General features: G+C 51.8%; 1 protein-coding gene across 5 annotated transcripts; it reads left to right on the top strand.

Moving 5' to 3' along the window:
• The first annotated feature begins 1066 nt into the window (after positions 1–1066).
• NMRAL1 (NmrA like redox sensor 1) lies at positions 1067–24214 on the top strand. Of its 5 annotated transcripts, none has more exons than XM_019493115.2 (7): positions 1067–1400; positions 5154–5224; positions 11273–11511; positions 12320–12569; positions 13328–13590; positions 19985–20185; positions 22523–24214. In XM_019493115.2, the coding sequence occupies exons 1-6, from the start codon at positions 1342–1344 to the stop codon at positions 20162–20164; spliced, it is 1062 nt and encodes a 353-aa protein (XP_019348660.1). In that variant the 5' UTR covers positions 1067–1341; the 3' UTR covers positions 20165–20185; positions 22523–24214. The 5 variants fall into 5 exon arrangements, with proteins under 5 accessions (XP_019348660.1, XP_059572818.1, XP_019348659.1 ...); XM_059716835.1 differs by lacking the exon at positions 22523–24214 and adding an exon at positions 2549–2763 and having other exon boundaries at positions 1068–1400; positions 19985–20270; XM_019493114.2 differs by lacking the exon at positions 22523–24214 and having other exon boundaries at positions 1069–1400; positions 19985–20270.
• Positions 24215–24449: the final 235 nt, after the last annotated feature.

The raw sequence follows: 24449 nt of genomic DNA, 5'->3' as shown, positions 1-24449 counted from the left end.
AGGAAGCACAGGTTGGATGAATGGACTGTGACGTGGATAGAAAACTGATTTTATCACTAGACTCACAGCAACTGTCTACATGCGCAGTTAGTGTGCCTAAATAAACTCTGGTGCAGTTTATGCCAGAGTTTATTGCTCCTATGCCATTTGCATGTGCACCAAGGACCGCCACACATTGAGCCAGGATGGAGCAGCCATGGCTAGCAAGGGGTTCTGGGGATGGAAGGGACCTCAGGCCAGGGCTGGGAGGGGTAAAGTGAGTCCCCCTGTGAAGTGGGGAAAGAGGGATCTCTCCCTGATGCCAAACCCATCTGCCACCTTGAGCAACACCAAGCCTTTCTGGCACAGCAGGGTCCAAAGTATCTTCCTCATCCGGGAGCAAAGGAAAAGCTGGGCCCCAGGCCAAGAGCAAGTCTAGAAACTTCATAAGCAGAAACTTAATCTCACAAAGCCTGAGCACCAAAACCCTGGTTCTGAGGAGAGACTGCCTTAGGCCCAGGGCAGGGCTGGGAGGGACTGCCAGAAACCTCATGCCCCAGTGAATTTTCATGCTTGGAAAAGGCTGGGGTGGGATGTGTGCCTTCCCCTCCACTATATGCCCCTGAATAACCTGGTCAGGACTCTGAGAAGTGAATATTTTGCCCTTGTGATGGCCCCAAGCAGAATTTTTAAATGCTTTCCAGAAAGTATCATCATTCAAAGAGGAAAAGGAACTGGAGCCCCCCTCCCCCGTAGCTGCAGACCAGACAACCATGCGGCACTAGGGCTTGTCCTGGGACAGTATTTGGGGGTGTCTGTGTGTGTACTCCATAGTAAGGGGCAGAGTAAGCAGCTGTGTCATGCTACTGGCAGCACAGCTCTCCTTGGACCTTGCACCTAAGCTAACAGCCCTCCACGTGGGGCCCTGTCCCTTTCTCAGGCAAAACAGGCCAGTCATTTCCTCCCCCGTGCTTGGTGCCCTCAGACCTCACAGCACTGAATGAAAAGGCAAGAAGCAAACCAGCAGCACAGGGCAGGCGCTCTGCAGCTGCTAAGAGGCGGTCCAGAAGATTGTAGCCCTCTACCATTCTGCACGGGAAATGGGGGAGGAGAGCTAGCGTGCATCTGTGCACTGCATTTTAAATACGCTGCCAGTTAACAGCTGACCTGCATTGGTTTGCAGACAGGGGTCACACGCTGCCTGTGGTAAACCTGGGGGAAGACAAGGGAATCAGGCCCATGCACAGGGTCCCAGTGGAGCAGGCTCCCCTGTCTCAAATGCACCAGCTCTTGCTTTCTGCCAGTCATTCAGAGCCAGGAGTTTGAAAGGAAGAAGGAAGGAGCAAGCTGTGTGCCTGGGGGATGGGGCCTCCGGAGGGCAGCTCTGCTGGGAGCTGGGGCAGTCAAGTGCCAAGGCAGAGGTAGGTGGCTAGTGGGCTTCTCATGGAGGCCTGTGTGCATGGAGGTGGGAGTGGACGGCCCTGGCAGAGGAGTGGGCTGGCTTTGACTGTGCAGGCCCGTTGGTTCCTGGCTCCCAGTTCCTTATCTGCATTTCCTGGTTCCTTATTTGCTGTTTCATTTTCAACAGTTTGTTAACCAGAGCTGAAGTAAGGAAAGTGTTCCTTGTGTCACTACATCTGTGTATTTGCTGGTAAAAAGATAATACTGTATCATTCAGCAAGTACATTGTGCTGAGGAAGGAGCTGAAGTGCATGAAATACAGGAGTCTCTCTCTTACCTCATTCATTGCTGACACATTTATAACCGTTGAGAATGAAACTGGGGAGAAGGGACCAGGAACTGGGAATAAGGAACTGGTAACTACCGAGTGCAGGCCAAGCCCTATGAGGAGAGACTGGGGCACCTGGACCTCTTCAGCCTCCACAAGAGAAGGTTGAGAGGCGACCTTGTGGCTGCCTATAAGTTCATCACGGGGGCACAGAAGGGACTTGGTGAGGTTTTATTCACCAAGGTGCTCCTGGGGGTTACAAGAAATAATGGCCACAAGCTAGGAGAGAGCAGATTTAGACTGGACATTAGGAAGAACTTCTTCACAGTTCGAGTGGCCAAGGTCTGGAACGGGCTCCCAAGGGAGGTGGTGCTCTCCCCTACCCTGGGGGTCTTCAAGAGGAGGTTAGATAACCATCCACCTGGGGTCATCTAGACCCAGCACTCTGTCCTGCCTATGCAGGGGGTCGGACTCGATGATCTATTGAGGTCCCTTCTGACCCTAACATCTATGAATCTATGAGTGCAGGGAAGAGGGGCACCCCCTGACAACCTGCTAAGAACAGCAGCCACCTCCTGCCACGTCCCTTACGTAAAGTCCTTTGGCAGTGGGGAGGACAGCTCTGCCCTTATCCATAGCTTGCTTTAATTTTTGAGCTCTGATGTTGGGGCCCCCAGAAAGGACTGTCTGAGACCCTCATTGGCACCCAGCCAGCACTGCTTTTACGGACTTGGAGAGGGGGTTTGCTGCTGGCCTACCACCCTACTGCCCACTCTGCAAATCTTTTCTGTGAAGCTTTGGGACACATCAGAGGGGTTAGACACTCTTGACCTTTTTCAGATCACGTAAACTAGGCTGGGGTGCTGCCTGGATCAGAGATATTTGGAGAAAACCCCACTTGCCAGACAAGAAGACCTGGTAATTCCATGGGACACCCCCCCCTGCAGGGCAGCACTGGGCCGCCTGAGAACTGGTATAGCAGGTTGTTAAACTTGTTGGTATTTTCTACAAGAGCTGGAAGTCAGACCAGGTGTCCTAGCTGAGTTCCAGAGCAGGTAAATGCAGTGGGAATGCTAAATCCCCCATAACAGAGCACTATATGGATGTTAGAGTTTATACACTTTAAAGGGGAAGTTACATATTCCTTCCACTGTCTGTCCTCTGAAGTCATTGCAGAGTGCTCTGCAGCCATGGTGTGCCACCCCAGAGCTGGCTGCATTTGGACAAGGCTGGGACAAGTGCTTGTGCATATGGGATGAGTTTGGCTCCTCTGGGGAAATGGTGTAAACTCAGTCAGAGTGATGCAGAGTGCTGGTCTGCTTCTTTGCAGCTTCCCCAGTGCACCTAACCCATTTCATCCCCCGATCTCCTAGCTGTGTGGGATCCACAGGGGCCAGGAGGAAGGCAGCTGGGGCAAGGGGCAAAAAAAGCAGCAAGGGAGGCCTGGAAAATGTGGTATGAAGCAGGACAGAAGCAGCTAGGTAAGAAAGGGGAGCAGAAAAAAATAGACTAGGTGTATAAAAAAAGAGCAGTGAGAATCTAAAGCGATTTCCCAGCAGCTGGGGAAGAGGAAAGCTATGCTTTATCTGGGCACCACTGATATGAATGTCTACAGAGGTGCTGCCTTTTGGGGGGGCTCGAGGGGTCAGGAGAGGACATTCCCACAGCTGTGAGCCATCAGCCCCATGCCCTGAGCAGAATGTTCTGGGAAAGGTGAGAGTGGCCAGCCCCACTCATTAACCCATTCCAGCTCTTGCTGCTTCACTGTTCTTTCTCCCTTTTCCTAGGGGTTTGGGATCATGATGAAACTGCCAGCCCAGGGCCACCCACCCTCTAAGGAAGGGGAGGGAAGCAACTGTTCCACCCCCACTTAGCCACCTGCCCCTTCCAGATGCATGCTGCCATGGCGCAATGTCTGAACCACATTGCAGGGTAGGGAAGCCAGGAATGCAAATGACTGATTTGAATGTGGCAGCATACTGTCTTTCCATCTCTGGAGCCCTAGTTGTCCTCTAAAGCAGTGGTCTCCAACCTTTTTATGGTGAAGATCACTTTTCGTAAGTAAAGGGCACCCCAGGATTCATATTCATAGATTCATATTCATAGATGTTAGGGTCGGAAGGGACCTCAATAGATCATCAAGTCCGACCCCCTGCATAAGCAGGAAAGAGTGCTGGGTCTAGATGACCCCAGCTAGATACTCGTCTAACCTCCTCTTGAAGACCCCCAGGGTAGGGGAGAGCACCACCTCCCTTGGGAGCCCGTTCCAGACCTTGGCCACTCGAACTGTGAAGAAGTTCTTCCTAATGTCCAATCTAAATCTGCTCTCTGCTAGCTTGTGGCCATTGTTTCTTGTAACCAATGGCCACAAGCTAGCAGAGAGCAGATTTAGACTAGACATTAGGAAGAACTTCTTCACAGTTCAAGTGGCCAAGGTCTGGAATGGGCTCCCAAGGGAGGTGGTGCTCTCCCCTACCCTGGGGGTCTTCAAGAGGAGGTTAGACGAGTATCTAGCTGGGGTCATCTAGACCCAGCACTCTTTCCTGCTTATGCAGGGGGTCGGACTTGATGATCTATTGAGGTCCCTTCCGACCCTAACTTCTATGAATATGAATCTATGAATATGAATCCTGGGGTGCCCTTTACTTACGAAAAGTGATCTTCACCATAAAAAGGTTGGAGACCACTGCTTTAGAGGACAACTAGGCTCCAGAGATGGAAAGACAGTATGCTGCCACATTCAAATCAGTCATTTGCATTCCTGGCTTCCCTACCCTGCAATGTGGTTCAGACATTGCGCCATGGCAGCATGCATCTGGAAGGGGCAGGTGGCTAAGTGGGGGTGGAACAGTTGCTTCCCTCCCCTTCCTTAGAGGGTGGGTGGCCCTGGGCTGGCAGTTTCATCATGATCCCAAACCCCTAGGAAAAGGGAGAAAGAACAGTGAAGCAGCAAGAGCTGGAATGGGTTAATGAGTGGGGCTGGCCACTCTCACCTTTCCCAGAACATTCTGCTCAGATCTACTGCCCCCCCCAGCCCCTGCCCCGCCCACCTCCCAGAAAAGCTGCCCAGGGTCTGACCCCACTCACCTAGCCCAGCCCAGGCAGCAGGGGATGCCTCAGCCCAGCCACGTGTGTCCTGCTGCTCCCAATTGTGGAGATTCTGACAGACTGCAACCAACTGTCATGATCGACCAGTCAACTGAGATCAACTGGTTGGTGACCACTGCTCTAAAGAGACCCTGCTGCAATGGGATTCGTGTAGGAATCGGGCCTGGGCCCTCTCTTTGCAGAGTCCCTGCCCTGCACTATGTATAGGAGCCTGTGCAGTGCTGTGGTCTTGGCAGAGAAGATGATAGAAGACAGTACCTGAGCACCACCAGGAATGGTGGAGGTCCCTCTTAAAGAGCTTATAAGCTGACTCCTGCCTGGTCTGTTTCCCTCACAGAGCTTCTGGTGCCCAGGGCTTCTTACCCCAGATGGCTGACAAAAAACTGATAGTTGTCTTTGGAGCAACAGGCAAGTAAATCTGGAAAGCTGAGCACAGAAAAGGAAAGTCCACTGGAGCTGGAGGCCCCAGCAGTGTCTGCACTAGTGACAACCTAGTTGTGCTTCCAGCTCTGGGTCACGTGCTGCAGGGTGGGTGCATGTCAGTCACTGTGCCAAAGGCCTGGCTAGGATGGGGTGTCAGAAGGAACTACAGGAGTGTGCAACCCACTTGTGCCCTGACAGAGGTAAGTTGTTGCTGATGGGGAAACTGGTGGGAAATGATGGAAATTCCCCTTCAGAGAGGGAGCCAGTGCAGCCCAGTGGGAAAAGTCATATAGGTCAGCCCATTAAAACACAGCCAGGCTCAAGGTGGCTAACACCTAGGAGATACTAGTCCTTGAGTGCTGGGAGGTAGGATGGGTAGAAGGTAGTGATCTTGCAGTGGGGGAGGGATACGTGTTCCCAAAGTGGAGGCAGGACACTACCTCCCCAGTAGTCAATGACTGGAGGACAGTCGGTTGTGAGTCCATGGGATACAAATTATACAGGCGTGATACAACAGGTTGTACTAGTGGGGACTGGCACTGTACACAGATTTCTTAACTTGGGCAATTGGAGGCAGGGGTTGCCATGTGTGTCTCTGTGCACACATGCATGGGGCTTACATACAGCCAGGCAGGGTGTTGGGAGCAGTCCCTGCAGCTGGATGCAGGTAAGCGGGGGTTGGAAGGCCAGGGCTTGGGGACTGTCCAGGGGGTGTGTGTGTGTGTGTGTGTGTGTGTGTGTGTGTGTGTGTGTGTAGCAGGGGTGTGTGGAGGGGATGGGTATGTGAGGGGGGACAGGTGCCTGCCGGCGCTGGGGGAAGCTGTCTGGGAGCTGGGGCTGTGGCAGAGCAGGGGGGGCAGGGAGGAGGCACCTGCCCCTCCAGCAGGAGAAGGGAGTAGTGGGGGCCTTTTGGGGGCAGCAGGGAGCAGGCTGGCAACACCGAGGCCAGTGTCCATGCTCACAGGGTCAGGGCAGCCAGGAGACACTGCCTGGAGGGGCTGTGGCCAGGGCACCTGGCATGGTGCAGGAGCCGCAGCCCAAGGCAGGAGGTTCCAAAGGCCTCCCTTCCTCTTCCCTCCAGCCCACACACTCTGCCACTGCCCACATGAGCCACAGCCGCTGCAGCAACTGTGCAGTTGGGATGAGACAGCTTGGGGGCACCCACCAGCAGGTTACTGGGGGGTGGGGACAGGACACTGTGGGCCAAGAGTGCAGGGCACTAGCAGCACCATGGGGCTGCAGGTCAGGAGGAGTGGGGGGCACCAGCAGGGACAGGAGGTGTGGGTTGGGAGTAAGGGGCACTGGCAGGGCTGGGGGGGTTGTGGCTTTATTTTTGTTTTACATTTAATTTCTGAGGTAATGATACTTGTTATTTACTGTAACAGTTAGAAACTGCCCCCCCCCACACACACACACACGTGTGTACAAAATCATATACCCTGCCTGCTAGCAGGTGTTCTCTTTTTTTGAAACTGGAAATATGGTAACCCTATCCAGGAAGGGAGCCTGGGGAGAGAGGAGGCAGTATAAGCACCAAAGTTGCCTCTCTCCCAGGGTCCATAGAGAAAGGACCAGACATTTGGTCTTTGGGTTTAAAGGGCCAGAAAAAAAAACAGAGAAAACCCACAATTTTTCCATTTAAAAATGTGTCAAAAAACAATCAAAGAATCATATTTCTGTCACAAAAACTACAAAAATATTTAATTTTCTTGTAAAATTTCTACAACCTTCAGCCAGTCAAGAAATATGCAGTCAATTGACAATATTTGACTGGCTTGCCAACCCTAATACCATAAATCAAAAAAATGGAAAGTGGACCTAAAGAAAGCCAGCATGCTTTAATGCAGGGGTGGGCAAAATACGGCCCGTGGGCTGGATCTGGCCCATGAGGCCATTCTATCCAGCCCGTGGGGTCCCTAAAAAAATTTAGAAAATTAAAATTTATCTGTCCTTCGTTCCTGTCAAAGATGACAGGAACCAAGGGCAGCAGGACCCAGGGGAAGCCCTGGAGAGCTCCTGCAACAGCAGAGCCTGCCCGGCCCCGCCCCCCCAGCCAGAAGCCCCAGCAGGGGCTGAGGGCAAGGCAGGGGCTGAGCATGGGGGGGAAGTGGCTCCTCCCCCGCTCCATGTCTGGCATTCCCTGCTATAGCCACTCACAGCCCACGTGGGGCTGTCCTGAGTAGGCACAGGTAGCCCCATGCAGGCTGTGAGTGGCTGCAATGCGGGGCACTGGCCATGGGGCGGGTGAGGGGCAACTCCCCCCCCCCCCCCCCCCGTGCTTAACACCAGCTTGTAACCCGGCCCTGCACTGGCTCCAGGCTTGCCCATAGGGGCTGGGTGTGGTGGCAGCAGCTGCAGCCCCCCTGCTTGCTGCGCCAGGCAGTGTTTGCTGATGCTGCCCCGTGCGTGAGCTCTGGGTGGGCAACAGCAGCAAACAGTGCCTGGCGCGGAAAGCAGGGGGGCCGCAGCTGCTGCCACCATGGAGCAGCCCCGACAGGCAAGCCCAGAGCTGCGTGGGACCCAGGCTGGCAGCGGGCGCAGGTTACAAGCTGGTTCTGAGTGCAGAGGAAAAGCGGCCCCTCCCTTACCCCATGGCCGGTGCCCTGCACTGCAGCTGCTTGCAGCCTGCCTGGGTCTGCCTGTGCCTGCTCAGGACAGCCCTGGATGGGCTGCAAGTGGCTGCAGCAGGGAGCGCCGGCCATGAGATGAGCAAGGGGCCACTTTTCGCTGTGCTCAGCACCAGCTCCTTCCTTGCTGGCGAGCAGGGGGTCAGGGCTGTGCGCTGCCCCCCACCTATACCGCGGGGCTGGGAGGGCACTGCGAGTGAGTGGGTGTAGGAGCAGGGTCTGCACCCATGTCCCAGGGCCAGCACCAGCAGGGCCCAGAGCAGGGTGGCAGGAGTACAGGGTCCCAGGTGGCAGGGGCTCTATGGAGCTGGGCCAGCTCCCCCATCTCCCTGCTGGTGCAGCCCAGCCCAGCTCCACAGACCCCTGCCAGCCTGCACCCTGCTCTGGGCCCCACTGGTGCTGGCCCTGTGACTGGTCCCAAGACATTGGGACACTGGTCCCAAAATGGTGACCAGGGGGCAAGGCACCTGTCATGGGGTGGGGCTACCCATGTGGCCCTCGACAGCTTGCCACAACTTGGTAAGCAGCCCCCCCCTGAAATAATCACCTGCCCCTGCTTTAATGGTAGCATTGAAGAGGCAATACCATACATACATATACTTGATTCTAAAACAAGGTTTTTTTCCCCCTTTCAGCACTGGGGGGGGGAAAGCCCCTCATCTTGGATTTGAATACAAGGTGGGCAGGGGTAGGCAGCTGCTGTGGCTCTGTCCGGTCAATCGGCAGCAGCGGTAGCTCCAGGCCCTGGGACATTGCTGCATGGCCAGGCAGAAGCTACACTTCCATGTGCTCTGTGCAGGGAATGGAGCTGGAACCTCATCTGATAGTAAGAGGAGAGGGGGGAAGGGGGCAGAGGCTGTGGGAAGTGTGGCAGCAGAGGCTGCAGGGGGGCAGGGGCTTTGAGGAACAGGCGGGAGGTAGAGACTGTGGGGGATAGGCACATAGTTTACACCCTGTGAGTTCTTAGACCCCTTGCTGGGTCCCACTCTAAGTAGGTGCCTCACAAGACAACCCAAGTCGTATGGGCTAAATGCGTGGCTCCAAAGCCACTCCTTTACCACACCCCATGCCTTGCAGATGATATATCAATGTTCTCCCTGTAATGAGGGCTTGGTCAAATTCAGCCTTCTATTATCACTGGGCTTTCCACAGCCCTGCCGCTGTACCCCTCTGGTGCTGGGCTCTTCACAGCCTGCCGTCATGCCCCCTCTGGCACTGGGGCTCCACATGGTAGTTTGCCCCTATGAGGCCTCCTCCTCCCCAGTAGCCTCAGGCCGATCCACCAGAGTACAAACAACAACAAAAATATGAGCCCCTGGGCTATAACGTAATACAAACAGTGCAGGGTGCATGCTGACTCTTTAAAAGAGGCAAACTCCTCCCTGATCATTGAGTGCCTTACAGCCCAGGGTACCTGATAAGCTCCTGGAGCCCCATTAGTCCTGTAAGCAGCATATCAGGCAGCCACAGTGTTTCTGAGCAGTTCTTCACTGCAGGAGCTCCCTCCCCTGGTACCTGCCAGGGAACTAACCCCTGCTAGTTCCAGCCCTGGGGCTTATATGTGCCCAGGGCCCTGCCTCCTTCCAGTCAGTTGACCAGGTACAGGTGCCAGCTGATTCCTTCATTAGCCTTCTGGCACAGCAGCCTGCAGCTGTGGAGTTCTCTAGCTAAGCTGCCACTGCCCTTAACGGAGCAGGCACACCTCAGTGCCCTGTGACAATAAACATTTCTTTAAGGACATCAAAGAAGATGCCAAAGACAGCCAGAGACCTTTCAGGGAGTCAGTTGGGCCTTTAGATGATTCAGGGGTAAAAGGGGTACTAAAGGATTGTCAAGAACCTTAGGGCTAGGGACAGAAATTACATATAAACCAGTATAAGTGATTGGTAAACCAATTCAAATCTGTAATACAACAGAAGTTCAGTACACATAAACTGCTTTCAAAATGGTTGAAACCGGTTTAAGATAAACCTGAATGGATGTGGTATCAGACTTACCTGATTTAGATTAAATCAGTTTATTGAACATCTGTCCCACATCCCCTTCAGATCCAAATTAACTCACAAACCCTAGTATCTCAGGATGCTTTGCACCTCCCCTGTGAACCCCACTCATGGGGTGGGCAGGCTAATCATGGCCCAAGCTATCTGCTCGAACTGGGCAGGGAGGCATTCTATAGCACCCCCTGGCTTCAGGCCTGGGCCATTGCAGGCACTTGGCTGCATTTCTACAATCAAAGGTGAATGTTCACTTGCTTATCGGTTCAATCTACGCAATTTAAACTAACCTGCAGAAATTGAATCAATTCAGCCTCAGGCTTTTTGACTGGCAGTTCTTAGCCTATATATATGCTTTATATCTGTCTTTGTTGTAGAAGATGTTAAGGAAATTCCCTCACCAGATCCACTCCTCTCTAAGGACAAGTCTGTGGAGCTGACCCAAACTGAGGTTTCAGTAGATGAGGTCATAGAGGAAAGTGATAAACTAAACAGTAGCAAATCACCAGAACCTGATGACTTTCACCCTAGGGTCCTGAAGGAATTCAGGCTGGAAATTGCCAAACTCCTAACCATAGTATAGAACCTACCACTATAAAACACCTTGGTACCGGAGGACTGGAAAGTTGCTAATGTGACCCCAACATTTAAAAAGGGCTGTAGACGGGATGCAGGGAACTAAAGGCCAGTGAATCTAATGTATGTTTCTTGAAAACTGGTAGAAACAATAATAATAAAAAAAAAGAATGTTTGCACATGGATGAACATGACTTGCTTTGAGGGTGTCAATAAGCAGATGGATCAGGATGAACCAGTTGCCATTAGTGTCTTTGGACTTCCAAAAAGCCTGTTCGAAGGTCCCTCATCAAAGGCTCTTAACAAAGTTAGGTAGTCATGGGATTACAAGGGACATCCATTCATGGATTAGAAATTGGTTAAAGTATATAAATGGTCAGTTTTGGGAGTGGAAAGTAAACAGCGGTGTTCCCCAAGAAGGGAAAGGGAACTGAAAACAAAATATCATCATATCCTTTTATAAATCCATGTTGAATCCACATTTTGAATACTGTGCCCGGTTTTGGTTCCCACATCTCAAAAAAGGACATGGAAGAACTGGAGAAGGTACAGAGAAGGGCAAGGAGTGGCTTCCATATGAGAAAACTAAAGAGGCTAGGGCTATTCAGTTTAGAAAAAAAATACTTGAGGGGGAACATGACAAGGGTTTAAAAAATATTATATGGTGAAGAAAAAGTAAATAGGGAGTTATTATTTATTCTCTCAATACAAGAACTAGAGATCATAAAATGAAACAAACAAGTAGGTAGTAAGTTTAAAACTAACAAAAGAAAGGCAAAAGGCTGGGAGAAATGCTTTTGAGCTGTGAAAATGTGACATCTAGCCTCCTACAGGTGCTCAGGGGGGCTCTGTGGCCAGGGCTTTGCTTGAAGATGGGACCTTTCAGGTCCGAGTGGTCACAAGAAACCCCAGGAAGAAGGCTGCAGTGGAGCTGAAGCAGAAAGGAGCTGAGGTGGTGAAGGGTGACCAGGATGATGAGCAGACGCTGGAGCCAGCCCTGAAGGGAGCATATGGAGCCTTTGTTGTGACAAACTACTGGGAGCACTGTAGCAAGGAGAAGGAGGTTGCACAGGTGCAAAACTCAGTGTATCTGAATGCTGTATAACACATTTGTGGGACAGAGAAGGACCTAATAGCTGCAGTGAGAGAGACACATGACACAGTCATTCCACAACTGTGGCTTGGTGCAGTATGACCAGCACCAAGTAATCATAAATCCTGACTCAGGCCCTGGTTTTGCAATACTGTCATTGCTGGGTTTGCTGTGATTGCCCTCTAACCCTTAGGGCTCCTGTTTTCAAGCTTTTCTCCACAACCAGGAGAGGTAGAACTGGAGCTTGCTACATAGTGACTCCGGGCACTGATGCACACTCTGAGTTCTGATCTGCACTAGCAAAGCCCTGCTCATTCTTGCCATTGCCATTGCCCTGCTCCCCGCCTGGCAAGGTAGGCTCAGGAGTTTGACTGCATGCAGGATAGAAGTGGTAGATGTCTCACTGTCACACACTCTAGGAAGATATTGGCTCTTTCCCTGTTACTGTGCCCTTCGCTGTACCTATTATTCTTTTAGATATGCTACTGACCTGTTTTTGCAGGAAAAAAAATCCCTTTGTAAAACAGTAGTCACTATGTCCCCCTCAGCAAGGTGTGCACATCAGAACAGGGAAAGGCCAGCCCTGAGGTGCCCTTAGCAAGCATTGGTTTATCCATTTTTGGTAAGGGACCAGCCTCTCCCAGTACCCAAGAACTGTGCACTGAGGAACAGTATTTCCTAGTCCTGGGGAGGTTCTTGGAGCATAGGTGCATCCCAGGTGGAGAGTTTGACTCACAAGAATCACCCACATTCACTGTTTCCCTTCCCATACCTGATCCATGCATAGGGCAAGCTGTTGGCTGACATGATGAAGAGGCTGGCCCTGTGCTATGTGGTGTACAGCGGCTTGGAGAATGTGAACAAGCTGATGGAGGACCGGCTGGAGGTACTTCACTTTGATGGCAAAGGCGAGGTTGAGGAGTACTTCCGGATGATTGGTGTCCCCATGACGAGCGTCCGGCTGCCCTTCTACTTTGAGAACTTCCTCACGATCTTCCGACCCCAAAAGGCCCGTGATGGGGAAGACTATGAGCTGGGTAAGGGGCCCCAGGGAACCATGGGAGTGTGTAGAATGTAGTTCTTATCTGCTTTCTAATAAAATTTTCTATGAGTCTATGATATCAGAGGCATGGGGATGGACCAAAGAGCCTTTTCACTCCAGGGGTCTCCCCACACTGCAGTCAGAGGTGTGAGTGCAATGTGGGGAATGTACCTGAGGTAGCTTTAGTCTAGTCAGCTTAGGTAACAACAGTGGTGGAGAGGCAGCAGTCCAGGCTTTAGTGTAGGGTATATAGGCCCACTGGAGACTCAGAGTATTCCTGAAACTGTGCTAACACCTGCTCTTGACACAAACCCTCTGCTCCACTGCTCCAGTTAAGATTTGGTTCTAATATAGAGCTGCTTTCTAGCTTCCAGACTGTGCAGATTAACAGCAACTGGGGACGGAGCCAATAAGGGCAGTAAAGGGTGGTACTGTCTTGGGCAACCCTTTCAAATAAGTGCTGAAGCAAAGGGGCCTGTTGCACTCCATGATCTGGTCATGCAGCATGTCTCAGGAGGATAGCAGGGATGAATGAACCCTCTGCACCCATGGCTCCTTTCAGCAGCATGTGACCCTGATTCAGAGGGAATTCTCTTAGGTCCCTAAGACCATTTCCCCCTCATGCTGTTTAAAAAACCACCCATTTCCAGGGCCCTAAACCTGTTAACTGTGGCTCTGTGGAAGGCTGGTATGGCTCAAATGCTACAATGTCCTTGACTAGAAATTGAGTCCTTCACACTCTTTGCTCTGCAGCTATCCCCCTGGGAGAGACTCCCATGGCTGGCATGGCTGTTGCTGACCTGGGGCCTGTGGTGGTTCACCTGCTGAAGTCTCCAAAGGAGTATGTAGGCCAGGACCTCGGGCTCTGCACTAGCAAGTTCACTGTGGAAGAGTATGCTGCCACCTTGTCAAGACACACCGGGAAGGCTGTGAAAGATGCCAAGGTGGGAAGTGCCTTATTTTATTCTTTCTGTGGGAAGGAACAAGGACCTGGGCCATCAAATTCACCTGAGGAGGTAAAAATGTGCCAATGTCTTCCAGAGGGAACTGACTGGTGGTACTGGTTATTCAAGATCCTAGAAAAGAGGCAGATACTCACCACTCCCACACCATGGTCCTAGTCAAGGTCTAGGGCTAGACATTCACACTGGTCAGTCAGTCCAGAAGATCTTGGTCCCTGGGCTTTCCTTTTAGGCAGGACCAAAACATGGATGCATGCAAGGCCTCTGTGTTGTCCATCCATATAGCCCAAAGCAAGAGGCTGTCTGACTGACATCAGGGGAGTCACTTAAACCAATAGTCATAGGGGCCACAAACTGCTCTTCTCATTTTTAGGTGTCCAAAACAAGATACCAAGGATTATATTTATAGAATGGAGTGCTTATGACTGTGACTGAGGTCAGTGGGAGCTGTGCTTTGACTAAAGGACTATAAAAATTCTAAATCCTTCTAAATGCTAAATCCTTTTGGGCACCACACTTCAAGAGGGGCGTGGAGAATCTGGAGACTAGGAATAACGGGTGTAAACTAGTTGAGAGTGGATTTAGGTTAGATATTAGGAAGAAATGTTTCACAGTAAGGGTGGCCAGGATCTGGAATGGGCTTCCAAGAGAGGTGGTGCTATCACCTAGCTTGGAGGTCTTCAAGAAGAGGCTAGATAGTCACCTGGCTGGGGTCATCTGACCTCGGTCCTCTTTTCTGCCAGAGGCAGGGGGTTGGACACGATGATCCATTGTGGTCCCTCCCAACTCTACAATCTATGAATCTATAAAGATCTGGCCGTAAGTGTCTGTAGTTGGGTAGCTAAAGTTAATGGACATTTTTGATAATTTTGGCCTTAACCTGGCTGTGCCTCTGTTCCTGTCTCTTAAATGACACTCTCCCCACCCCCACCTCAAGGGACCATGGTGGCAATAAATCAGTTAACAGTGGTGCAGCACTAGGACCCTTGAGAAAGCTGTCAAAATGTGCAAGCAGAAATTCTGCAACACTAGGTTCAAGAGTTTAACCTTTTCCTGAATGAGGCAGAGTGTAAAAATAGCATGTAACCTTGTAGTTCTACTGCCTAATGGAAGGATGTCCAACTTTTAAGCCCCTGGGGACCACATGCCACAGGCCGCACCAGGCCACTGGGCTGCATGCCGCACAGACACTCCCTTTATTATATTGCCTACCCACACATGCACCCCCCTCCCACACGCACACACAGCTGCACCACTTGGTTGCATTCTCTTCCCCCCCTCCAAATACATGTGGTCCTGAACTCACCCTCAGTTCCCCCACAATACACTGCACTACAGCCCCCAGAAGTGGAGGCAGGAAGTGGGGCAGAGGGACCAGGAGACTGTATGTTGTTGCAGCTGGGACAGTAGGCCAGGCAGGAGCCCAAGGGCTGCAACTTAACCCCTTGCGGGCCACCTGTGGCCTACAGACTACCAATTGGACAGCTCTGCCCTAATGCACAGATCCCAGGGGGTTGGACTGAGGTTGCATAGAAAGGCTTAATTCTGGCATTCCCTCAGTTTAGATTACTTGACTTCGCTGCCTTTACATAGGTTGTGGGTAGTGGTGGTTGTTCTTTTGTATCCATTTTGGATTCTCTGAAGTGCCTGCCCAAGCAAAGTTTGACACACAACCCATTATTTATGCTGCAGAGTTCTGCCAGCAAAGCTACATCAGCTAGAGATGCAAGACAATTGTATTCATCACTGATGCAGTTCTGGTTGCAAAACCCCAGGTACAGACACAATTCTGTCAGCAGAAGGAAGGGTTTGGCAGCAAAGCTTTAGTTGTTCAGGGGAATTGTGGTAATTCTAGAGGCAGAACAATTCCTGTTAATAGCAGAGTTGCATCCAGAACATGGGTCCTACCTGCATTAGTACTGCCATTGTAGTTAAAGCAGCAGTTCTCACAGGCTTCCTGCCTCTGCCCCAAGCATGCTTCCCCAGAGCAGATTTCTTCCATTAGTCTGACTTGATTTTGGACAGGTCCCTCCAGTTTTTCTCTTTTTTTTGTGCGCTGCCCTGAATTCTGTTTATAGGTTCTATGAAGGCAGTGGATTCAGTAAGTGTTTGAAATATAGGGGGGTTGATCCCCCCCCCGAGAGACAAGAGCTTCCCATAAGCCCCCTGTGGCAGAGCACCTTGGGTGTTTGCCACCTTAAGGATGTGTGCAGGCTGTAGAGGAGCCTGCAGAGAGGAGTGACAGAAAGACAGCCCCCCTCCACTCAGAAGGATTTTAAGGGGGGAGGTGAGTGGTGGTGCACCTTTCGGTGCTTGCCACTTTAAGGGCCTGAGTGGGCTGTGAGGCAGCCTGCAGGTGACTGCAGAGCTAATCAGGCAGTCACATGATAGCCAGGAGGCCACTTGATTGGAGCAAGGCTGAGCAGCCTCAGAATAAGAGCAGGGCCTGAGGAGCAGAGCTAGCAGTTGCAGTTGGGGAACTAAAGGGTGAATGTCTCCTTGTTGGAGTACTGCTGTTCCTAGAACACCTGGAGGTTAAGGGTAGGAACGGTGGGGAAGGAGGAGGTTCCTAGGGACCCAAGGGGTCCCAAGCCCTGAGGAAATGGCTATGGGCCTAGGGAAAGCAAGGCCAGCCTAGGAAAGGGGCTCAGAGAGTGCGGGCCTACCGAAGGGCTAGGCAAGCCCCTGATTACATCTAGTAGTGAGGTCAGGGGCTCAGATGAGCCCAGTGGAGAAAAGGGGCTGCCTTGTGTGAGATCTCTGGGGGCAGCAGGCCAGCCCAGTAAGAAATTATGGCTTTATGGTGGGGCCCAGAGGGGACCCCTGCTGAGTAGAGAGGTCAGCTGCTGCTACACTGATGCCAGGGGAATCTCAACTGGTCAAAGCAAGGGGGCCAGGGCCAAAAAGCCAAAAGACAAGTATGTCCACCGCAAGGGGTAGGCCAGGGCTCTGGAGAGCTACTGGCACCCCGACTCCTCCGGAGGCGAGGCCAGAGCCTAAAAGAGGATGAAGGTCCCGTCGATGGGGGGGACATCAGTGCCAAAAAGAGGATAGGCAATCAGCCAGCCGGCAAGCTGTAATGATGGAAGTGGAAGCCCTGACTCCTGAAGGGCTTGAGAGAGATGAGGCCAGGGACCGAGACTAGGCTGTGAGTTGGAGGCTGCAGCAGAGTGCCCAGGGGTGAGTAGCCGAGATGGAAGAAGGAGCCCAGTGAGGGGAAGAAGGGCCAGGGCAGGTAAGCCTGCAGTGGTCCTGGGGAATAACCTAAAACTGTACTCTGCTGGGGTTGGATGGTGTGGTGGGACTGCCTGTGGTAGGGTGGTCCCCAGGAAATGCCACACCTGTGCCTCCTTAGTGAAAAGCTCTGGAAGGCCTCAGCCCCTGCTGCTTTGTGGGTAACTTGTGGAGGGGAAAAGCTAGGGGAGCACACCCTGAGAGAAAAGCACTAGGCTTGGGCAACAACACAGGGGCCAGGAGTGCCTGAGGCCCAATGCCTGAATGAGTGAAGCCTAGTGGGAGGCTAAGAGTGGGGCCCAGGCACATCGACAGACCCCTGAGGCCCAAGGGGTGCAAGGCCCAGAAGCCTCAGCGAGGGGGTGGAGTAGTGACCCCAGTGAGGGGGGGCACAGTGTGAGGGGCTAGAAGCCTCATGTGAGGCAAGGAGCCCAGAGTGTGTGGAAGTTGAGGCCCCCGTGAGGGGCTGGAGTTGAGACCCCAGTGAGGGCATGTGGCCAAGGCATGTCTACAGAAACCTGAGGCCAAGTGCAGCCCAGTTAAAGGGCCAGGAGAGCAGTAGTGATTGTGGATGCCATCTGCGAGGTATGGGACACAGTATTATCCATACAGGTGAGGTTGAAGCCATGTATTATGCTCTTGGCATCAGAGCATTAAATGGGCAGCCTCCTGCGTTTTTCCAACTGCTTTCTTTGATACATCGAGGCGTGGCAGGATGATTAGGGCAAACTGCCCTAGATGGGTGGGCGGGCTGACTGTGACTGGCCCCAGGGATGGCCCCCTGTCGCAGTCCCCTATAAGAGATGAGAGGTCTAATGGAGAGGTCCCAGCCTGCCCCATGCCTTTGTAAGCAGGTCAGGTGGTGACAGTGACAGCAGCAGGTCCTTCCAGCTTCCAGCTGCCACTGCTCCAGATCCCCACCCACCCACCCAAGAGTCAGAGTATAATTTGAACCCTGAATTCCATGATCTTTCCACATGGCTGTAGAGCTGGGTCTGCACTTTGTTACAACCCTCTGCAGGTTTCTTGCCTACCCATAGACTTGTCCCTTTTCTATATAGATTGTTTGTTTATTCCAGGGCCCCAGTCCCTTTTATACACAGCAGTTAATAAAGCTGCCCAATAATCCTGTTTAAAGAAAGGTGAAATTGAGACAGAAATCAAAGCTAAAACTTTCAACTGTAGTCTGTGCTGTTGGGTACCTCACTTAGAATGTTTAAACTTCCATACAGACAGCAACTGGAGTGCCAGCTACTCAGGCTCTCCAGTCATGTCCTAGCACCTCCAACTGGCACTTCTGGAAAAACATATGTAAGTGTGACAGGAGCAAACTCCCAAGCCTGGTCTCAGTACCAGCCCACCACCTGTCTATGGGCAAACCTCCCACCTCACTCCCTTGCCATGCCTTGTTGTTAAATAATTCAGATGTTTAGGCAGGAGGCTGCCCTTTGAGCACCTTATTGTTCCCGGATGGTAAACACATGACTCCAACCATCCCTTATCGTGTCCCATGCCTCATAGATGACATATAGTTTGTTACAGCTCCAGCTTCAGCTGGGCCAAACGCAGTGCATTGTTAGGCCTCTTGCACACTGCCCTATTCAGGGCCACACTCACTCTGCCCTCCTCTCACTGGGGCCTCTGACACCCTGCATGCTCTCACCAGGCCTCTCTTACACTGCTCTGTTTCTGGGCCACATACATTCCACCCTGCTCCCTTTGAGCAACCATGTAGGCCATCAGGATTAACTCTCCACTCCTTGGCCAGCCATGGTGCAGCCTTTTGGGTCTCTCCCACAACCCATATCTGCATGGTGGCTGAGCAATTTACCAAACTATGGGCTGACTCTGCTCTTAGCCCCCCACTGGGCCACTTCACCCCTCCTTTGGGCCAACACTCTGCCCTTACCCTGGGACCTGGGGTCTTACACCCCTATAGGTCTCTCTCTCTCTAGGTGCGCCTGGCCTCAACTCTGCCCTTTCATTAGGGCCTGGGGTCTTACACCCCCTTTGGGCTCAGGTGTTTCTCTGTAAGTGTGCCTGGCCTTAACTCCTGGATCTTACACCCTTATGGGCTCAGGTACCTCTCAGTAGCATGCCTGCCCCTGCCTCCCTTTCTCTCACAAAAATCCACCGGATGGTAGGGGTTGGGGTTAAGGCACCCTTACCCGCCTTTCACCAGGGAGGTAAATGGCCTGGCATTTCTTGGAGACTCCCAGGCCACAGGGAGTCCCACCAGGCCACCCTTCCCCTGCAGGGTGCAGTTTCCAGTCATGTCCAAGACCAGGAGCCTCCTGCCATCCCCATAGCTCCTGCCCTTACCTCCAATATGTTCCAGGTGCAGTAGCTCAGCTGGGTGATGTGACTCCTTTGACGGCTGGCAGCAAACTGCTGCTCCAGCCCTGAGACCTGGGCTCTAAAATGGCCACCCTCTTCAAGCACCTGCCGGCTGCCTGCTCCAGCCCATAAAGTGACAGGCACCCGAAAGGTGCTCTGTCACATTAAGTGATTTATGCTGCGTTGCAGAGGGACCTCCATCTGAATGGAACCAGAACTCCGGCACCCCAAACTCCACACTGCGGCTTCAGCTACTATTACAACTTCACATTTGTGTGTGCACACTTCTTCCCTCCCCCCCAGTTTTGCTCTGTAACACCTCAGAGGAGTAGTTCAAATTGCCTACAGTAATTATGGATGTGTGGTGCCACCTCATGGTTAAATGAATGACAAACAGTATCCTGTTCAGAATTTTATGGTAGTAGAGTGGATGTTCCAGGGATTTTGGATCTGGAAGAGGGGAAGTGGGGAGGGGGAGAGGTGCTGCCAGTGATGGGGATCTGGGTAGCAGTTGGGAAGGGCATGGTAAAATCACATTAGTTTATTTCCTACAGAAGCGATCTTCCTATAAAGCACTTCTAAGGACTTGGACTTCATGCTCGCTTCAATTTTATTATGTGGCTGCTGTTTTAGCCTCACTCCAAGAAAACCAAATCTAAATGTCACTTACAAATCAATACTAGACCCAAAAAGCAAGTTGCATCAAGGCCCATACCACCATGTTAGAAATATTCCTTTTTAAATTCTCTATAGACCATGTTGGGGTAGAAATTTTACCCCATTTCCAGCAGGGAGGGATTAAAAGTAACATGAACCGGCCCCCTAATTCTTGTTCTGACCAGCCAAGACTTCTCTCCACTCCCATTCTTTTCTGCAGATCTCAGCTGAGGATTATGAGAAGCTTGGCTTCCCTGGGGCCCAGGAGCTGGCTAACATGTTCCGGTTCTACGCTATGAATCCAGATCGCAATATGGAGCTAACCCTGAAACTTAACCCCAAGGCCAGAACATTTGATCAGTGGCTAGAAGATAACAAAGTCAACTTCAAAACTCTCTGAGCCTCTGTGCAACAGAAACTAGTGAGTATCCCAGAAAAGCACAATCACTGTTGAGCAAGTCTGCATTTTCAGCACAACTTTCAAAATAAAAGGATTTGTTTCTGTAGTTCGGTGAAAAACTGGAGCTACAATAGCCCACTACCAGATTCTTAATGGTACACAGGGAGCAAGCAAGAGCTCCAGGCTACAGGCATGCGCTCTGTAGAATGAATGATGCACCAGCCTCTCCCAATAACTAATGTAGGGTTACCATATTTCCAGTATCAAAAAAGAGGACACTTGGATGGTGGGGAGGGAACAGGGGGAAGGGGTAAATGATTGTGGGAGGGGGCAGTGATATGCCCATGCCCTGTCTCTGCCCCTCACTCCTAAGCCACAGCTCCCCCCAGCCCTGCTGATGCTTCTCACTCCTGATCCACTGTACCCCCTCACCTCTGTCAGTGCCCCTCACTCCCAACCTGCAGTTTCCTGCCCTCCTACTCCCCAGCCCTGCTGCCCACACAGCTCGCATGTGCACACATATGCTCTCTCTCTCTGTCCCCCATTCCCCCACCTGCTGGTGCCCACGCAGAGTACATGATTTCCCAACAGCCAATGACCTAGCCCCACTGCCCCCAGCCCCAAGCAGCCAAGCTGGAAATGCCTGGGAAAAGCCAGAGGCAAAAAAAATCCAGACATGCGCTTGCATTTTAAAAACCCACCTGGACAGGGGGCCAAAAAAGATGACAGGGAGAACTGACTCCATCACACTTGCAGGGAATCAGTTAGAAAGGCCAAAGCAGCAATGGAATTCAGGCTAGCATCAAAAATTAAAGACAATAAAAGTCCTTCAGGTATATAGGGAGCAAAAAGAATGCACATGGCAACATAGAACCCCTACAAAACAGACTAGGGCAATTGGTGACAGATAGGAGCAACAAAGCTGAGCTCTTCAATGAGTTTTTTGCATCTGTATTCCTGAACATGGATAAAGACATATCTCCCAGTTGGATTACAGACAGGCACGAGAGGGACACCAACACTTAGCACCGACCTAGTGAAGGGACACTTGGAGGGGCTGGACGTGTTTAAGTCAGCAGGCCCCGACGATCTTCATCCAAGGGTGCTGAGGGAATTAGCCACTCTCGTAGCAGAACCACTGGCAAGACTGTTTGAGCACTGGTGGTGCTCAGGACAGGTCACAGATGACTAGAAAAGGGCCAATGTGGTCCCTATTTTCAAGAAACAGAGGAAGGAGGATCCAGGTAACTATAGGCCAGTTAATCTCACCTCTATCATTGGGAAAACCTTTGAAAAACTTATTAAGGAACACATTTGTGGGAGTCCAGCAGGAAAAATAATGCTGAAGGGCAACCAGCATGGATTTATAGCAGGTAGATCCTGCCTGACTAACGTTGTTTGTTTTTACGACCAGGTCACAAAATGCTTAGATACAGGAGTCGAGGTAGATGTCATTTACTTGGATTTTAAAAAGGCCTTTGATGCAGTGTCGTATCCCATTCTTATAAATAAGCTAAGTGGCTGTGATGTAAATGATTACACAGTCAGGTGGGTGGCAAATTGGCTTATGGAACACACTCAGAGAGTGGTGGTAGATGGGTCGGTATTGACCTGGAAAGATATGGGCAGCGGGGTCCCCCAAGGTTCGGTCCTTGGACCAGTGCTGTTCAGTATCTTCATCAGTGACTTGGATGAGGGCGTGGAGAGTACTCTGTCCAGATTTGCAGACAACACCAAATTATGGCTCCAGGTAAACTCACGGGTGGGCAGGGAACGGATTCAGGCGGATTTGGACAAGTTGGAAAAGTGGTCAGAACAGAACAGGATGCAGTTTAACAAAGGTAAGTGCAAAGTACTGCACCTAGGGAGAAAGAATCACCAACACACTTACAACCCTCTGGTTGTGGGTCCGGCTTCCGTGCCTCTGGGCCAGGGAGTGCCGGTCTCCATAAGCGAGCAGGAAAGGGGGCCACGAGCCTCCAGGCACTGGAAGGAAAAAAAAGCTAGAGCCTCAGAGTCAAGCCCTGTTTAGTGGGTTTGAATGGGGAGGCCTAGCCAGAGAAAACAGGGGTCAAGCCTTAATAGGAGAGACCCCAACATACCCAAAATAATAGGCAGTCTCCTGCTCAAACCCCCCCCACCCCCAAAAAAAAAACTCCATCAAGATGTGGCAGGCGAGATTAGGGTGGGGCCGAAGAATTACAAAGCAGGCCCCAAGGGCGCCCCACGTAAGGCACGGATAACCAGAAAGATGGCACCGGGGAGGGCAACCTGTTACAGAGCTGTAAAATATTACTGGCCATTTTCACTTAGCTTCTAGTGGCACAAGATCTGATTTTGGTCTTTTTTTCCTCCTAGTTCTATGATCTGGATTTCAGCAAAGCTCACTCTCCCTAAGGAGCTCAAGATTAGACTGGGTTAAATACATATCCCTTTGCTTTTACACTGTTGTAATTAAAGCTGCACTTACCTGACCAACCATTGTAACACCAGGAAGTCACATCAATGTGCACGGAGGCTTCAGAGACAAAGCCAAGGTTTTCTAAAAGTCAAGCAGCTATAATTAACCCTTTACGTATACAGCTTGTGGTTTAACTGAATTAGAGATATGAAGCGGATTTTTATAGCTGGTGATTCCTGAGCTTCCAAGAGGGCACAAATGGAGAGTTAACATTTTCACACAGGCTGTTCTCAAAGCTTATGCAGGTGTGACAGGCTAGCCAGTGGCAGCTTGGCCCGGGGGGGTTGGAAAAGTTAAAAAATTATTGGTGGGGGGGACTCCCTTTTCTCCACCAATCAGGCCCCTGGAGAAGGAGAAGGCTGCCCCCACCCCCTCACCCAGGGGCCAGGTAGAGCCCGGACCTGAGCGAAGATTCACTTCTCATGTCTCCAGATGGGTCCCGACGGCCACCTGGGGGGGATAAAAGGGGCAGCACACCTGGCTCCGAGGAGAAACAACAAGGGACAAAGGAGAGGAGTCCTGAAGAGCTGGTATGAGTTGGCCAGCAGGGTGGAGCAGTTGCCCCAGAAGAGCCCTGGAAGCTGCAGGAGGCAGCTCGGCTTGGTAGCTTGGCACATGGGGTGGTGCGCAGCGAGTCTCCAGTGGGGAGCCGGGGCCTGGGAGCCACAGGAGGCAGCTCAGCTCATTTGGAGCACTGTGCAGGGCAGAACACGGTAGGTTTGAGAGGAACCCAAGCCACGAGCTGCAGGCAGCAGCTTGGGCCCTTTCTTTCTTTTTCTTTCCATCCCTTGGCATGAGGCCAGAAGGATCCTGGAGGGACTAGAGCCCTGGAGCTGCAAACAGTGGCTCAAGCATTGATGGCTCTGTGGTAGAGTTCTTGCTAGCTACATGGAAGACCTGGGTTCAATATCTGCCCAAGGCACCAGAGAGGTGGGAAGAGGGAATCCTCACTGGGGAGGAGGGTTCTCCTTACCTCCTTTCCCTGCCCTACCCCTCTGGTGTGCCTGTGCCTCATATTTTGGGAAACCCTGCATCTTACATTCTGTGAAACCCTGCACCTCAAACTTTGTTATTGATTTGCCTCTGTTAGCTGTATATGTGTACCTAACCTTTACTGTATCCCCTCTTGCTCCCCTGCATTGGTGACACATAGGGGGTGCACGTGGGATTGGTGGTGCACCCCCTGCGATTGGCCAGTGCTGCTGCTGCCAGTGACACCTGCGGGTGGTCACTGCTTGCCACCCCCTACCACCACCGACACCACCGGCAGTGTCTGCAGGTGGTTGCTGACCACCGGTCGCCACTCATCGTTTGCCACCCCCCTGCTGCCAATGCCACCACAGCCACCTGTGGGAGCTCCCTGCTCGCTGTCGCCGTGTGCCCACCGCTGCCGTCACCCGCAGGCATTTGCCATGACCCCCCAGCCTCCGGGGTTACGCATCGTTCATGCTCCCCTGGTGTGTTCCCCCCCCCCCAACAGGTACCCAGAGAATTGTACCCTTATTATCCAGGATCCCCCATCCTCTCCTGCACATGTCATATCCTAACCCGGTTCTTCCCTTATTAAATTGTATGTGGTTAAGTTCCAACTGATGTCTCAGCTCTACTCTATAGGGAATAGGAGGAGAGCTGCTCCCCATAAGTAGCCATGCCTCCCATAGCGCACTGGCACCCTCTAAATCCCTTCAATTGGAGAGGGGGTACCTTGTCTGAGTACCACCCGGGTTACACAGGCCATGGCAGAAGCAGGTTAAAATACAAGTTCCTGAACTGGCAAACAGTGGATGCATCTACACATTCATTAATGCACTGTAATTATGGTGC

This window comes from Alligator mississippiensis, chromosome 13 (genome assembly GCF_030867095.1).
Source record: "Alligator mississippiensis isolate rAllMis1 chromosome 13, rAllMis1, whole genome shotgun sequence".
Lineage (NCBI taxonomy): Eukaryota > Metazoa > Chordata > Crocodylia > Alligatoridae > Alligator > Alligator mississippiensis.
The sequence above is the reverse complement of the archived record's forward strand: the minus strand, read 5'-3'. Positions and strand labels throughout refer to the sequence as shown.

What these genes read in the sequence shown, in the direction of transcription:
- NMRAL1 (XM_019493115.2), top strand. Translation starts at nt 1,342, where the DNA reads ATGGGGCCTCCGGAGGGCAGCTCTGCTGGGAGCTGGGGCAGTCAAGTG. An exon ending in AGTCAAGTGCCAAGGCAGAG is followed by an intron (nt 1,401 to 5,153) that starts GTAGGTGGCTAG and finishes TTTCCCTCACAG; the next exon opens with AGCTTCTGGTGCCCAGGGCT. An exon ending in TGGGGAAGACTATGAGCTGG is followed by an intron (nt 12,570 to 13,327) that starts GTAAGGGGCCCC and finishes TTTGCTCTGCAG; the next exon opens with CTATCCCCCTGGGAGAGACT.